General features: G+C 39.3%; 1 protein-coding gene across 8 annotated transcripts in view; it reads right to left on the reverse strand.

The window, feature by feature from the left end:
• LOC110255297 (ras and EF-hand domain-containing protein-like) overlaps positions 1-17,818 on the reverse strand; it is a 71,361-nt gene that overhangs the window by 31,710 nt on the left and 21,833 nt on the right. For 3 of the 8 annotated variants that reach the window (XR_002336583.1, XM_021065402.1, XM_021065396.1), the window contains exons 2-3: positions 12,688-12,735; positions 11,009-11,105 (exon numbers count right to left, since the gene is read on the reverse strand). Coding sequence is in view for 7 of the 8 variants with exons in the window: in XM_021065402.1 (XP_020921061.1) it covers positions 11,009-11,105; positions 12,688-12,735 (145 nt within the window). In the remaining variant the exon portion in view is untranslated. Of the gene's footprint in view, positions 1-9,583; positions 9,811-11,008; positions 11,106-12,687; positions 12,736-17,818 lie in introns of those variants that run through there. The other 5 variants (XM_021065409.1, XM_021065406.1, XM_021065394.1 and 2 more) reach the window with 4 other exon arrangements.

Consider the following 17,818-nt stretch of genomic DNA (forward strand, 5'->3'; position numbering starts at 1 on the left):
GGCACAGTGCTTAACAAATCCAACTAGGAACCATGAGGTTGCGGGTTTGATCCCTGGCCTTGCTCAGTGGGTTAAGGATCTGGCGTTGCCATGCGCTGTGGTGTAGGTCACAGACATGGCTCAGATCCCACACTGCTGTGGCTCTGGCATAGGCCAGTGGCTACAGATCCGATTAGACCCCTAGCCTGGGAACCTCCATATGCTGCAGGAGTGGTCCTAGAAAAGGCAAAAAGACAAAAATAAATAAATAAAAAATAAAAGTAAACTATTCTTATATGTCCAAAGAATATTTCCATTATATGTGTAAAAAATAAAAAGTTATTTTTTTGGTAGAATTCTTAGAAAAATCACAAAACTAAAACAAATAAACAAGTTAAAAATCCAGCGAGGCCACAAAGGCAATAAAATTAAAGATGACTTCAAGTTTTTTTTAATTTCTTAACTCTAGTTGCTATAAATAACAGGAATACAGTAGAGTTATTCATAATTTTTAAAGGTTCTACTCCATTTATAGTTATTATAAAGTATATGCTGTATTCCTTGTGTTGTACAATGTATCTTACTGCTTATTTTATACTTAATAGTTTGTACTTTTTAGTCCCCTAACCTTACATTGCCCCTCACCCCTTCCCTCTCCCCACTGGTAACCACTAGTTTGTTCTCTGGGCCTGAGTCAACTTTTTGTTATACTCACTAGTTACATTTTTTAGATTCCACATGTAAGAGATATCAGATAGTATTTGTCTTTCTCTGACTGGCTTCTTTCACTTAGCATGATACCCTTCAAGCCCATCCATGCTGATGCAAATGGCAAAATTTCATTCTTTTTTATGGCTGAGTAATATTCCTGTGTGTGTGTTTGTGTGTGTGTGTGTGTGTGTGTGTGTGTGTATGCACATAACACAGCTTCTTAATCCATTAATCTGCTGATGGACACTTAGTTTGTTTCCATATCTTGACAATGGTCAATAACACTGCTAAGAACACTGGGGTGTTTGAGGGTTTTTTGAATATGTACTCAGGAGTGAACCTGCTAAATCATATGTAGTTATATTTTTAGTTTTTTGAGAAACCTGCATTTCCCACAGTGGCTACACCAATTTCATTCCTACCAACAGGGTAGGAGGGTTCCCTTTTCTCCACATCCTCACCAGCATTTGTGATTTGTATTCTTTTGATGCCAGCCATTCTGAAAGATGTGAGGTGATATCTCACTGTGGTTTTGATCTACATTTACCTGGTAATTAGCAATTATGAGCATCTTTTCATGTGCCTGATGGCCATCTGCATTTTTGTTTTGGAAAATGTCTATTCAGTTGTTCCACTCCTCACTTTTCAATCAGGTTGGTTGTTTTTTTAATGTTGAGTTCTATGAGTTGCTTATATATGTTGGATATTAACCCCTTATGAGTTATACTATTTACAAATATTTTCTCCCATTCATTTTGTTTTTTGTTAATGGTCCTCTTTACTGTGCAGAAGCTTTTAAGTTTAATTAGGTCCATTTGTTTATTTTCACTTTTATTTCCTCTGTTTTAGGAAGCAGATGCAAAAACATATTGCAGCAATTTATGTCAAAGTGTGTTCTGTCTATGTTTTCCTCTAACAGTTTTTATGTCTGGTCTTAAATTTAGGTCTTTAATACATTTTGAGTTTATTTTATACATGGTGTTAGAGAATGTTCTAATTTCATTTTTTACATGTACCTATCCAGTTTGCCCAGCACCACTTATTGAAGAGACTATCTTTTCTCCATTATATATTTGTGATTCCTTTGTCATACTTTAATTGACCATAAGTGGGTTTATTTCTGGGCTCTCCATCCTGTTCCATTAAGCTATGTGTCTGTTTCTGTGCCAGTACCATGATGTTTTGATTACTGCAGCTCTGTAGTATAGTCTGAAGTCAGGGAGCATGACTCCTCCAGCTCTGTTCTTTTTCAAGATTGTTTTGGATGTTCAGGATTTTTTGTGTGTTTCCATACAAATTTTAAAATCATTTGTTCTAGATCTGTGAAAAATGTCTTTGCTGTTTTGATACAGACTGCACTGGCTCTTAGATTACTTTGGCTAGTATGGTCATTTTAACAATATTAATTCTTCCAATCCAAGAACATGGTATATATGTCCATCTGTTTGTATCATCTTCAGTTTTGTTCATCAATGTCTTATACTTTCCTAAGTATAGGTCTTTTACCTCCTTAGGTAGATTTATTCCTAGGCATTTTATTCTTTTTTATGTGATGATAAATGGGACTGTTTCCTTAATTTCTCTTTCTGATACTTTATTGTTAGTGTTTAGAAATGCAACAGATTTCTGTATATTAGTTCTGTATGCTGCAACTTGACTGAATTCATTGATGAGCTCTAGTAGTTTTCTGGTGGCATCTATGTATAGTATCATGTCATCTGCAAACAGTGACAGGTTTACTTGTTCCTTTCCTGTTTGGATTTGTTTTTTTTTTTTCTGTGATTGCTGTGACTGAGACTTCTAGAACTATGTTGAATAAAAGTGGTAAGAATGGACATCCTTATATTGCCCTTGATCTTAGAGGAAATACTTTCAGCTTTTCACCACTGAATATGATGTTAGCTGTGGGTTTGCATACATGGCCTTTATTATATTGAGGTATGTTGCCTCTAAGCCCACTTTCTGAAGAGTTTCTATCATAAATGGATGTTGAATTTTGTCAAAAGTTTTTTCTGTATCTATCGAGATAATAGTATGTTTTATTCTTCAATATGTTAATGTGGTATATTACACTGATTGATTTTCCATACTGAAAAATTACATCCCTGGGACAAATCCCACTTGATTATGATGTATCATCTTTTTCAAGTATTGCTCGATTTAGTTTGCCTGTATTTTGTTGAGGATTTCTACATTTACACTCATCAGCAATACTGGCCTGTCATTTTCTTTTCTGTGTTATCTTCATCTAGCTTTGGTATTAGGGTGATGGTGGCCTTAAAGAATGAGTTCAAAAATGTTCTTTCCTCTGCAATTTTTTGGAATAGTTTCAGAAGGGTAGATATTATATCTTCTCTAAATGTTTGGCAGAATTCACTTGTGATGCCATCTGGTCCTGGACTTTTGTTTGTTGAGACATTTTTAATTACTGATTCAATTTCAGGACTGGTAATTGGTCTGTTCATATTTTCCATTTCTTCCTGGTACAGTCTTGGGAGACTATACCTTTCTAAGAATTTATCCATTTCTTCTAGGTTGTCCATTTTATTGCCATACAGTTGCCCATGGTAGTCTCTAATGATCCTTTGTATTTCTGTGGTATTGGTTGTTAACTTCGTTCATTTCTGCTTTTATTTATTTGCACCATCTCTTTTTTTGATAAGTCTGGCTAAGGGCTTATCAATTTTGTTTATCTGTTCAAAGAACCAGACTTTAGTTTTATTGATCTTTTCCATTGTTTTCTACATCATTATTTCATTTATTTCTGCTCTGATCTTTATGATTTCTTTCCTTCTACCAACTTTGGGTTTTGTTTGTTCTGCATTTTTGAGATGCTTTAGGTGTAAAGTCAGGTTGTTTATTTGAGATTTTTCTTGTTCCTTAGATAAGACTGTATCTCTATCAACGTCCCTCTTTTGCTGCATCCTGTAGGTTTTGAGAACATCATGTTTTCATTTACCTCTATGCATTTTTTTACTTCCTCTTTGATTTCCTCAGATATCCATTGGTTGTTTAGTACTGTCTAAACTCCACGTTTGTGGGTTTTGTAGATTTATACTCGTAGTTGATTTCTAGTCTCATAGCACTGTAATTGGAAAAGATGCTTGATATGACTTCAATTTTCAAGTTTACTGGGACTTGTTTTGCAGCCTAGCGTGTGATCTATGCTAGCGAATATTCCATGTACACTTGAAAAGAATGTGCATTCTGATTTTGGATGGAATGCTCTATATGCATCAGTTAAGTTTATCTTGTCCAATATGTAATATAAGGCTAGTGTTTCCTTATTGATTTTCTGTTTGGACAATCTGTCCATCGATTTAAGTGGGGTGTTGAAGTCCCAAACTATTAATGTGTTACTGCTGATTTCTCTTTTTAAGTCCATTAACATTTGCCTTATATACTGAGGTGCTCCTATGTTGGATGCATATATACTTATAATTATTATAAAGTCTTGGAATTATCCCTTGATCAATAGTAGTGTCCTTCTCTGTCTTTTGTGGAAGTCTTTATTTTAAAGTCTATTTTGTCTGATACAATTATTGCTACTCCAGCTTTCTTTTTATTTCCATTTGAATGGAATAACTTTCTCCATCTCCTCACCTTCATTCTATGTGTATCTTTAGATCTGAAGTGAGTCTCTCGTAGGTAGCAAGTATACAGGTCTTGTTTTCATATCCACTCAGCTACTCTGTGTCTTTTGGAGCATTTAGTTTATTTACACTGAGGGTAATTGTCGATATGTATGTTCTTATTGCCATATTGTTAATTGTCTGGGGCTTGCCTTTCTCCCCTTTTTTCTTCTATTGTTCTTTCCTCTTGTGATTTGATGACTATTAAGTTTTTAAAATAGAATCAAAAAGAAAATATTAACTTCTTACCAAACTAATGACCCCCAAAAAGGGAACATCAGTCTGGACCACAGTGGTCCTCCAGTTACTGTTCAAGGTGATGTGCACACAAGTTCTATGTTCATATCACTCTGAAGCACTGGGATGTGATGACTTTGTTCCTTAGTCCTACTGTCAAGGAGCCCTTTGTCCAGTACCATCAGCCTTATTCATGGTGTTCACTCTTTTCAAAAATGGATCATGGTGAAATTTCTGAAATAATTTTCAGTTATGCATCTTTTCCCCTATTTGCTTAGAACTGATCTTAAATACCAGTAAGCATCATACCAATATATTTTTAAAATATCTATTTCTCAAAAACAGAGTGGCCAGGTGCCTGTACATTGAAAAACCATTAAAATTTTTTATTTCACAAATCAGTAAGTAATAAAAGCATATGTTACCCAGATAGAATTTTTCTTAAATGTGATCACTAATAAGCCCTGGAAAGAGAACATCCTGAAAGGGGACCTGACCATTTTGCTACCACCACATTATTACATGCATTACTCTTTAGACCAAAAGTCCTCAAATGAAAAGGGAAGGAACATAATTTGGAAAGTGGCATCAAAAATACAAAGTCAGAAAGGTGCAGTTTATGCACTCACTTCTGCCATCACACTTTGACATACTCTGAAATTAGTCTTTTAAGTATTTTTATTGCTAGATCTCAAGCTATGGCAGCGCCAATATTTCATTTAATTTAATAGAAATAGAGCTAAATTCTCACTTCTGGCAAGCCTCTCTGACTCCTTTAACACAATAGCTCATAAACATCTACTAGCTAAATTTTTATGTTCTGAAATTCCTTTTCCTTGAACTGAAAGCTTCCTTTTCCTTGAACATAGCTTACATAATATTATACTGAGCTATTAAACACTTAGAGATCATGCTAAGAGTCTAAATATCATACACTGCACATACCACAACATCACATGGCAGTACTTTCACTGGCTTTCCTGAAACACCTCTTACTGTGGCCACTTATAAGAAAGAAGACATAATTAGGAATGAGGTAAGGGTGAGTATATATATACATGTGTGTGTGTGTTTGTGTGTGTGTATGTATGTATATATATAAATACTAAGTCATGATAATTCTTAAAGAAATCACTCTGCCTTCTCTGAAACACTTCTACTTTAATCTTTACAGGTTTCATGTTTCATAAATATAAGTAGACAGTGGAAAATAGAAATTAGTGCTCAAAATATATGCTATTATTTTATTTCATTTCCAGGGAAATTTACTTTCCTTTTAGCTTTGATCCAGAACTCAAACAAAATGTAAGTAGGTATTATTATAGCCCAGAGGGTGAAGAGAATGACTGTTAAATCTGTTAGATTTCCTCTTGTGGCTCAGCGGTAACGACCCCCACTGGTATCCATGAAGATGCAGGCTCAATCCCTGACCTTTTTCAGTGGGTTAAAGATCTGGTGTTGCCATGAGCTGCAGTGTAGGTCACAGACATGGCTCAGATCCAGTGTTGCTGTGGCTGTGGCATAGGCCAGCAGCTACAGCTCCAATTCGACCCCTAGCCTGGGAACTTCCATATGCCACAGGCACAGCCCTGAAAATACTCAATAAATTAATAAATAATAAATTTGTGACTGCTTCTAGAAATTGTATTTTTTGGTGATATATTATTTATGTGCTGTAATACATAAAATACATAAGTACTATTTTGTTAGTCCATGTAAACATTTTATGCACCTTTTTAAAACTGCAGCACACTAATTTACTCATGTCATAAAAAGTTTGGTATCCAACATGAGAAAATGTAAGCCCAGGAATCAAGGAAAAAACTGCAGCAACCGCCCATAGTACTCTCTCTTCCTCATGTCTTAAGTCCAAGCTCCACCATATGAACCATAAAGGGGCACCTGGGTTCCCCAGATGTGCCAGACCCTACCGGACTTCTTTGGATTTGTCTCTTCGTAAACTATAACTTGGCTTAGTGGCTGACTCATCCATACCCAAAGCTGCAGCATTGAAACCCTAACCTTGAAGCTGACCCCCAAAAGTGGGGGAAGAAGCTTTCTGGCACATAATTTTGGCGGAAGGCCCTCAAAATTACAAACAAGTCTTAGCTTGTTTCTATAGGAGGGTTTAAGGCCCAAGGGCTCCATTCTGATGATCTCACTACCACAAAGAATATCCAACAGGTCTAAATAAATTCCTCAGCCAGAAGCACCCTCTCTCCTTTCAACTGGGCAGTATTTTATTTGTACCTCCTTGAGATTTCCCACTTCTTCTATTACTGCTATCTGTGCACATCTCAACTCCCTACTACCCTATAAACTTTTCCAGGGCCCAGGTCATCCCTTATATATCTTTCTCTGGTTTTCTGGAACATTGAACAAAGACTTGGCTAACATCTAGACATTTATTTCTGTAGACGAATGACATACTTTTTAATTTGAGAAAAGGCTGCCTCCTTTTATTACATGAAATGGTTTCTCATAAGTTCTCTTTTAAGAGAATACATGACTTTTACCAAAAAAAAACTCTAGTACAAGAAAGAACGAAATGCATTATAAAACTACTGCATACCAAGCACCTGTTGAATTTGCTCTAACTGTTTTTGAGGGCACTCCTTGGGCCGTCATCACTGTCATGCAGTTTCCCATTAGCTATTCTACAGAGGAAATAAAATAAAATAGATAAGGGAGTCCCATTGTTGATGTGACGGAAATGAATCCAACTAGGAACCATGAGGATGAGGGTTTGATCCCTGGCCTCTTCTCAGATGGGTTGGGGATCCAGCATTGCCATGAGCTGTGGTGTAGATCGCAGACTCAGCTCGGATCCCACATTGCTGTTGCTGTGGTGTAGGCCAGCAGCAGCAGCTGAGATTTGACTCCCGAGCCTGGCAACTTCCATATACTGTGGGTGCAGCCCTAAAAAAGGAAAAACAACAACAACAAAAAGAATGCAGGGTTAACTATTTTAAGTTTAAAGCCCATTCCATTATTGTTTTGAATAAAAAGTAAGTAAAAGCATTAACAATAGGTATCCCTAAGGGGAAAAGCCTGCATAAAGAATACCTTTGGTTAAAAGTATTTAGAGTTCCTGTTGGTAGCTCAGTGGTTAACGAACCCAACTAGCACCCATGAGGAAGCCGGTTCGATCCCTGGCCTCACTCAGGATCCAGCATTGCCTTGAGCTGTGGTGTAGGTCACAGGTGCAGCTCAGATCCCTCATTGCTGTAGCTGTGGTGTAGGCCCATGGCAGCTCCAATCAGACCCCAGGAACTTCCATATGTCATGAGTGCAGCCCTAAAAAGACAAAAAGACAAAAAAAAAAAAAAAAGTATTTCAAAGACTTTCTAGCTGTAGTATTAATTTCTCCTTTAAGCTTTATTTCTTGAACACTGAAATCACAGCATGATTTTATTTAGGAAACAGGATTCCAACAGGAAATACATTACTGTAAGTGAAAACATAGTTCTTACCATTGATAAGTCATAATTTTTTTTTTAATGCAGCCACATCTTCTATTTGACTTGTGTGCCTTGTTCATCTAGCTAAAAGACCAGATAAAAGCTGTGCACTTAGAAACTAACTCTGAATTTATTTGGTTAGGGTTAGAAATATACTTGCATAAAGATATGAGAATTCTAGAAGTCTTCAATTTCAACATTATACAACCCTATAAATCATTAAACTACATGTAATCCATAAGGATATGAAAATTTGCTTTAAATAATTTAAACATTTGAAAAGGGGTTTTATTATTTCATGAATTTCTTTAAAACTACTGAAAAGCCTTTGGCACGGCGAACCATTCAACTATCAAGCAACGCAATCCACCCTTTTTTGGGGAGGTTGCTTATCAGCCTGGACCTTTATAGTCTCTAAACTTTTCTCTGCATTTAACACTTTCTACCTTGTATCATATTTATGAATGTTTTACACCTCTTACTAGAGTTCACGGTTTTTAAAAGCAGAAACTAGTATCAAAATCAACTGTTGGAGTTCCCGTCGTGGCTCAGTGCTTAACGAATCCGACTAGGAACCATGAGGTTGTGGATTCAATCCCTGGCCTTGCTCAGTGGGTTAAGGACCCGGCCGGCATTGCCATGAGCTGTGGTGTAGGTTGCAGATGCGGCTCGGATCCCGCGTTGCTGTGGCTGTGGTGTAGGCCGGCAGCTACAGTTCCAATTGGACCCCCTAGCCTGGGAACCTCCATATGCCACAAGTGCAGCCCTAGAAATGGCAAAAAAAAAAAAAAAAAAAAAAAATCAACTGTTTTCTTCACGGTGAAATGCTTACTTCATGATTGAACTCAATAAAAACTATGATTTGAAGCTAGAGACAACATATATAAAATTATATAAATACACACATGAGCTTTGCTTACTAGCTCAGAAGCATCCCTAGCATGGACAATGAAAATGTCTTTCCCATGTACAGTTTACATACCCTGGGAAATGTGGAGATTTGTACATGTCAGTAATGGAATATTCATGCTCTGATCAAAACATATGTCACATTTTATCAAATCTTAGTTCTCTGACAATAGATGGCCCTCATCTTGCCAGATGGTATCCACATGGCAGGCTTTCATGTGGCTGACTATAGAGAGAGCCATTAGTTGTAAGATCATGACAATTCCAGAGAAGGAAAACTGGGGGCGGGGGGGGGACTGAGTTTCTCAGAACCAACAGCACTTGGTAAAGATAGTTATAATAAATTTGTAAACTTCTGAATAGTCCTTTATAGTTTTTAATGTGCCCTCACATAAACCATCTCTTACTCTCTCCCAGAACAACCCTATTGAGAAGGCAGGAAGGTGTACATGAGAAAGACTACCTGGGTCAGGACAGAAGGACAACCCACTGCTTATTAACTGAGTGACCTTGAACAAGTTACTAAACCTCGAACTAAGTGTTCTCATCTGTACAAGTGGGGAATTGGCACTTTCCTCAAAGTTTGAGAACTCAGTTTTTTTAATTATGAAAAAGACCTTAATAAATGACAAAGTCGATAAAATTTCAGTGATCATGGTTAGACAGGACCTTTTATTATTATTCTCCTTTTACAGATGAGAAGCTAATGATTAGAACAATGAAGTCAATTGTCCCAGGTGTTACAGGCAGAAATTGGCATGGTCTCGATAAGGACTCTGGCCTCATCACTCCTGACTCTTACTCTTCAGTGCTTTTTGGTCTTCACCATACACTGTATTCAGGCAAGAAACCATGTCTCCTCTTGCAAACATTCTCTTAGTCTAAAGATTTGGGATGACATAAAAATAAGACTGACTAGGAACATCTGTGAATCTAGCATAAAGCAAAGGATTGATCCATTGGAAATTCTGTAATACAAACATAGTACGTATGGTCTAGTGGCCTCTGAAAAATCAGATATAAGGTTGACATTGACAACAACTTTCCAAGAAGTATATTGAGGAAAACTCTTAATAATTCCAGGTTTAAATTGCAATAACCCACAAAATGCAGTTGTCACCTAATCTCATTCAGTATAAACACTGGAAGGAGCATTAAATGTTATCATAGGAACCACCGGAAAAGTAAGGTGATGTGTCCAAGTCCACATGCCATTTTCAGGGATGATTATTTTATAAGTACCCATTTTCATTTTAGCTAAGATATTTCCATTAGGTTTGGAGACAAGCCATATGCAGAAAGTGAATCCAGTTCTGTTCTGGAGCTAACATGTACCAGCAAGTGACAGCCTATTTATTTTAAGCATCTCTTCCCAAACACTGCATTCAGTGATGTCAACTTGGTAGCTTGAAATAGGTAATGGTGGGAATATTTATACCATGGAAATGAGCAAATGCTACAAATCCCTCTTTCCCTTTTCCCCAGGTTCCAGAGTCTATTGTTAAAAACATCTACTAGCACCCTACTAAATGAAATGGACCCTAATTATTGGAAACTAAATACAGCAAAGACCAAAAATAATCACAGCTTTGCTTTCACTTCTACAGATTCTCTCCCACTTCTTGCTGATCAGGGATCCTATAGATTCTGGAACTTTCCACAGAGAAGAGATATACTCATTTCATTTAATAAATATTCACTGAAAACACGTACCCTGCAGTAAGCTGGGTGTAGGGGTATATGACCAGGAAAGCCAGTGTCCCTACTGTCATAAGCAGACAGTCCAGTGGACACATGGCCACTTGGTTGATAAAGACCAAGGCAAGAAAACTGAGGTTTAATGGAAATTGTTGAAGGGATCAGAAGTATTTATTAGATCTATGCAAAAGAGAAGCTGCCCTTAGAACCGGAAAAAAAGAAATTCCATGCCTTTAAAAGAAATTTCTACCAAGGAGTCCAATTTGATTCTGAAATCTGATCCATCTGCTGCTTCAATGATTCTATATGGTTTTAGTTGCTAATAATTTTGACCCTGAGATACTGAAGTTACCCCTCAAGTTCCAGCTGCCACAAACCTACCTTTTTGAGTTTCTTCATTGTCACCTGGAGATCTCCCACCTCTGTTTCAATACTGACGTCTGAGGTCACTGAGGGCTCCCTCAGCTTTGTGTTTTTCCTCAAGGAAAAAAAAAGAAAAAGATTTTGTTGATTTAAATAGGTTCTTCAAAATCCTATAGGTGAAAAACATTTTGTTTTAGGTTAAGGTTGATCACAAGTCTCCTACACAGAGATGATGAGAAGGGATAATGGAAGTAATCAATGGAAGTACTTCTGGAATGAAAATCTACAAAAGTTCCAAAAACAAATTAAACCACATGATTTTATGTAGATGAACATGGATTTAAAATATTACATTACACGGATAACACACCATCAGCCTCTAGAGAAGATAAAGATCTTCTAGAGTCTTATTAAAATCTCACAATGACTTGTTTTAATATGCTACATAATCATGAGTACCAGAAAAGAGCTCATTTTTTCTCCTAAAATTAGCATATTCTGGGATATAAGTGCATTCTTTCTGTTCACTCAATGGCAAATGCATTTCTTGAATTAATGTTTGATACATATTAAACAGCTACTACTGAATGATTGGCATTTAACTCTAAATTATTATTGATGTTTTGGAAGGATAACTGTTAGGTACATAAGCTATAGCCAAATTTTCTTCAACAGATAAATCTCCACCTCATGCTTGAGTATATATGATACCAGTAAGAAAATCTTCTGGGGATTGTACATAAACTGCTCTGGACTTCATAAAAGTCTTTCTCAAAGGTTACAAGAGTTTGCTCTGAAAACCATGTAATTAAATGAGAATTTCTTTTCTATAACATCTTTGAACCATCTTAAAACTATTTGTACATGACATGTTTGTTTAGTTACGATACAAAACATATCATAAAAATAATTTTTAATCTATGCTGGAGAATCACTGATTTGTTATCTAACCATCAAGCACAAAGATAAACCAATATTGATTTTCCAACCTCACTGTTTTATAGAGACAGACTAAAAAAAATCAAACTAAATAAAGCAAAATAGTCAGAGATTTTAAAATTTTCTTGAACACACTTTCCCTTTAAAATAAATGTTGTTGATATCTTCGATTTCAACATTTCAACAGTTAAAACCCTTTGAAAGGCTCTCAGTCTCATTCAGTGATGCCTGGGGTGTATTTTCCACAGGGCAGACGTTTCCTGAGATACACTCCACTGCTCATCAACTTTGCACTTCGTTGCTTCCCCAGCAACCTGCAGGAAAGTTTAATTGCCTTTCCATTTGATTTTCTGAAGAACCAAAGGGTGATTTTCTGGAATGTGACTTAAAAATAAGGTAGCCAAAAATCCTAATAAAATTTGACTTTTTCGCACTATACCAGGATCAGGTGCCCTGAAAACTAGTCCACTTTTGTGCTCCCAGGGCCACAGCTCAGTAAAAGCAAACAACCTTCAGATCTGCAAACACTATCTCCTGGAGGAATCTGACCTCAGCTTCTCAGGAGAGCCAAGAAAAGAAAATCTGGTCTTCTCTTAATTGAGTCATCATCTTAACTCACTGGTTCATCAGATAAGGAAAAAGCAATTTCAGTCAGCTGTGTATTTACATTTATCTCAGTTTACATTTTTTATCCCAAGCCTCTACTCTTCCCTGGTTTCCAGCTCTGGTTCCCTGAGGTATCAGCTGCCCTCTCTTACCTATGTGGATAACATCCCTTCTGGGTGGTACATCTGGCCTCAAAGCTACTGAAAAAAAAAAAAAAGGAAATAAATTCTGAATGCTTTCTTTAAATGAAAGAGCTACCAAGACAGAGTAGTAATAAAGTTCTTACAATAATCTGCTTACTTGGACAAGGAGAACCCACAAAGCAGTAGTATCTGTTTACCTCCATGTGTGGTTTTCCTAGCATTTCCCCAAGACTTAAAAAAAAAGAGCACTGAGAACTATGTCTAGATACTTATATCACAACAGAACAAAGGGAGGAAAAAAAATGTATACATGTAAGTGTAACTTGGTCCCCATGCTGTACAGCGGAAAAAATAAATAAAATTTTTAAAAGAGCATTAAAGATAATTCTACTAAAATGAGTATAGAAGGAACATTTCTCAACATAATAAAAGCCATTTATGACAAACCCACAGCCAATAATACTCAACAGAGAAAAGCCGAAAGACTTCCTGCTAAAATCTGGAACAAGACAAAGATGCCCAGTCTTACCGCTTTCATTCAACATAGTACTAGAAGGCCTAGCCACAGACAATCAGACAAACAAAATGAATAAAAAGAATCCAAATTGGAAAAGAAGTGGTAAAATTGTCACTATATGCACATGACATGATACTATATATAGAAAACCCTAAGGACTCCATTAAAAACTACTTGAACTGATCAATGCAGCAAAGTAGCAGGATACAAGATTAACATTCAGAAATTGGTTGCATTTCTATATACCAACAATGATATATTAGAAAAGGAATATAAAAAATGCAATACCTTTTAAAGTCACACTCAAAAATACCAAACACCTAGGAATAAATCTGACCAAGGAGGTGAAAGACTTATATGATGAGAACTATAAAACATTAATCAAGGAAATTAAAGAGGATTCAAAGAAACAAGAAGATATCCCATGCTCCTGGATTGGAAGAATTAACACCATTAAAATGGACGTACTACCCAAAACAATCTACAGATTTAATGTGATCCCTAGCAAATTACCCATGACATTTTTCACAGAACTAGAAAAGATAATCCAAAAGTTTATGTGGAACCATATAAGACCCAGAGTTGGCAAAGCAAACTGGGGAGGGCGGGGAGAGGGGCGGGGGAGCAGGGAGTTTAACTCTCCCAGACTTCAGACAATATTACAAAGCTACAGTATTAAAGACAGTGCGGTCCTGGCACAAAAACAGACATACAATGGAACAGAATGGAGAGCCCAGAAATAAACCCAGACACCTAAGGTCAAGTAATCTTTGACAAAGGAGGCAAGAATAGAAAATGGGAAAAAGACAGCCTCTGCACCAAGTGGTGCTGGGAAAACTGGGCAGCCACATGTAAATCAATGAAACTACAACACACCCTCACACCATGCACAAAAATAAAATGTATTACAGACTGAAACATAACACAAGACACCAACAAACTCCTAGGAGAGAACATAGGCAAAACATTCTCTGACATCAACCATACACATGTTTTCTTAGGTCAGTCTCCCATGGCAATAGAAACAAAAACAAAAAAAATCAACAAAAGTTACAAGTTTTTGCATAGGAAGGAAACCATAAAAAAAATGAAAAGAAAACCTATGGAACGGGATAAAACAGTTGCAAACAATGCAACTGACAAGGGCCTAATCTCCAAAACATACCAACAACTCATACAACTCAACAACAACAAAAAAAATCAAAAAATGGGCAGAAGACCTGAACAGACATTTCTCCAAAGAAGATATACAGATGGCCAGCAGGAACATGAAAAAATGCTCAACATCACCAATTATTAGAGAACTGCGAATCAGAACTACAATGAAGTACCACCTCGTATCAATCAGAATAACCATCATTAACAAGTCAACAAATAACTAATGCTGAAGAGGGTGCAGCAAAAAAGGGATCCCTCCTATACTGTTAGCGGGAATGTAAACTGGTACAACCACTATGGAAAACAGTATGGAGGTTCCTCAGAAAACTACAAATAGAATTACCATATGATTCAGCAATCCCACTCCTGAGCATGTATCCAGACAAAACTTTCATTCAAAAAGATACATGCACCCCTATGTTCACTGCAGCACTATTTACAACAGCCAAGACATGGGAACAACCTAAATGTCCATCAACAGATGAGTAGATTAAGATGTGGTACAAACAGACAATGCAATACTACTCAGCCGTAAAAAAGAATGAAAATAATGCCATCTGGAACAACATGGATGGAACTAGAGACTCTCATACTAAGTAAAATAAGTCAGAAAAAGAAAGACAAATATCATATGATATCACTTATATGTTGAATCAAAAATATGACACAAATGAGGAGTTCCCATTGTGGCTCAGTAGAAACAACTCTGACTAGAATCCATGAGGGTGCAGGTTCAATCCCCGGCCTCACTAAGAGGGTTAAGGATCCAATGCTGCTGAGAACTGTGGTATAGTTTGCAAACATGGCTCGGATCTGGTGTTACAATGACTGTGGTGTAGGCCTACAGCCACAGCTCCCATTTGACCCCTAGCTTGGGAATCTCCATATGTTGCGGGTACGGTCCAAAAGGCCAATAAATAAATAAATAAATAAATAAATAAATAAATAAATAAATAAATCTCTTGGGATAGACCATAATAGAAGATAATATAATCAGAGAGGACAAGATGGCAGAGGAGTAGGGGGACACGCTCGCCCTTTCCCACAAACACAACAAAAAAAGCACATCTACAGAATAAATGACTCGCACAGAACAGCAACCAATCGCTGGCAGAGGAACCTAAACTCCAATAACGGCAAGAAGTTCGTGACATTATTGGGCAGAACGGGAGAAAAGAGGAGAGTGAGAGAAGGTGAATCCCAGCAGGACGGGCGCTCCCGAAAGGGAACTGCGGAGGAGAAAGGGATCCCGCACCCTGGAAAGTCACCTACACGGGGGAAAGATCAAAAGAACCGGAGGAATCTCCAGATGCAGAGAAGAGTGTAGCAGTAAGTTGGAGTACGGAAAAGCCGATCAAGAACCCAACGGACCATCTGAACTACGGGCACAGTCACGAAAAATTGAGACGCCTGGGTGGGGGCTGGGCACCGAATCCTCGGCTCCAGAGGTTAGTCCCCGGGAAAGGGCCGGGGGATGCCTGGGTGGGGGCTGGGCACCGAGACCTCGCCTCTGAAGGTTAGTCCCCGAGAGGGAGCCAGGGGACGCCTGGGTGGGGGCTGGGCACCGAGACCTCGCCTCTGAAGGTTAGTCCCCAAGAGGGAGCCGGGGGACACCTGGGGGGGGGGGGGCTGGACACCGAGACCTCGCTGCAGAAGGTTAGTCCCCGAGAGGGAGCCGGGGGACGCCTGGGGGGGGGGGCTGGGCACCGAGACCTCGGCTCCAGAGATTAGTCCCCGGGCTAGGGGGCGGGGCAGAGCGGAAACTGCTTGGGAGGTCTAGAAATCATTTGATGGGGCAGAGACTGCCTGGGATACTAGAAAACAAAGCTGTCGCAGAGGAAGGGAGCAATACTCTAGGAGCGGGGAAGTGGAAAGCTGCATCAGAGGGAACCTGGGAGAAGAGCCTGGTCTGCGCCCGTGCTGGGGAGGGGAGAGAAGAAGGGGTGGGTCCCCATAGAATACCCCCCACGCCACAGCAAGCTTACAGGCCCGCTAGCTAGCTGAAAGCTGTGCTTCCCAGTGCATCCCCTCCCCCCACCACCGCCACCCCCTACGCTCTCACGGACCTGGGGCTGCCTGCCATCCAGGAGGGCTGGCCTCAACAATTGCCTGAAGCCTACCACCTCAGGGGGTGTCCCTACACAGGCCTGCTTGCCCTTTGGAGGGGCTACACTTCCGCAGAGCAGCACCAAACACCACCAGCCCCCGAGAAAAGGCCTGCAGCCCAGAAAAGCTAGAACAAGCTTAGCCAGGCTGTGAATAGATCGGCCTAATTCTCGGATGGTTTTTCTGAGTCTGGATACAACGGGGAGGAGCCTCTTAGGTTTCCAACAGCCCTGCTACCCGCCCAAGCCCCCAGGGGATGCTCTAGTGGACCAGCTGCATAGGACTGCCAGCTCCAGGCAGGACCCCCTACAGCCCAGAAAAGCTGCAACAAGCCTGGCCGAGTCAGGAAAATATCTCAGATGGTTTTTCTGAGTTGGGCTGCCCTGGGGAGGAGCCTCTTGGGTCTCCAATGGCCCTGCTACCCGCCCAAGCCCCCAGGGGGTGCACCACTCCCGTGAAATAACTGCTTAGCACCACCAGCCCCCTGGAAGAGCCCCTGCAGCCCAGAAAAGCTGCAACAAGCTCAGCCAGACTGTGAAAAGATCCGCCTACATTCTCCAGCTGTCCTTCTGAGTTGCACTGACCTAGGGAAGAGCCTCTTAGGTTCTCAGTGACCCAGATAGCTGCTCCAGCCCCCAGGGGGTGATGCACCCCTGAAGAGCAGCTGCCCAACACCGCCAACCCCCTGCAAGAACCCCACAGCCTAAAAACACCAGAGCAAGCTCTGCATGACCAAGTGAAATCTGCTACCATCGTGGTGTGGACCTCCCAGTCCTGTCTGCCCTCAGGAAGTCCTCCTTTGCTTCAAAGAAACACTCTTAGCCCCATCAACACTCCAGAAAAGCCACACTGCCTCAAAAAAGATTGACCAACAACGCCAGCCCTCAGGAAATATTCCACGGCAGTGACAAGGCAAACACTGCCCGATAACGGAGAGTACAACTCCCTCAGGACAAAGAAAACAACAAGCAAGATGAAGAAGCTGAGAAACCATCCCCAGTCAAACCAACAGGAGAACTCACCTAAAACAGTCAACAATGAAACAGATCTCGGCAGTCTGACAGACCTGGAGTTCAAAAGAGAAATAGTGAAAATACTGAAGGAATTAAGAGAAGATATGAACAGTAATGCAGATACCCTCAGAAAGGAACTAGAAAATATAAGGAGGAGCCAAGAAAAACTAGAACATTCATTTGCAGAGATGCAAACTGAACTAGGGGCAGTAAAAACCAGAATGAATAATGCAGAAGAACGAATCAGTGATATGGAAGATAGAATAATGGAAATCACTCAATCCAGTCAACAGACAGAAAACCGAATCAAAAAACTGGAAAGCAATATAAGAGACCTATGGGATAA

Source organism: Sus scrofa, chromosome 1 (genome assembly GCF_000003025.6).
Source record: "Sus scrofa isolate TJ Tabasco breed Duroc chromosome 1, Sscrofa11.1, whole genome shotgun sequence".
NCBI classification, from domain to species: domain Eukaryota; kingdom Metazoa; phylum Chordata; class Mammalia; order Artiodactyla; family Suidae; genus Sus; species Sus scrofa.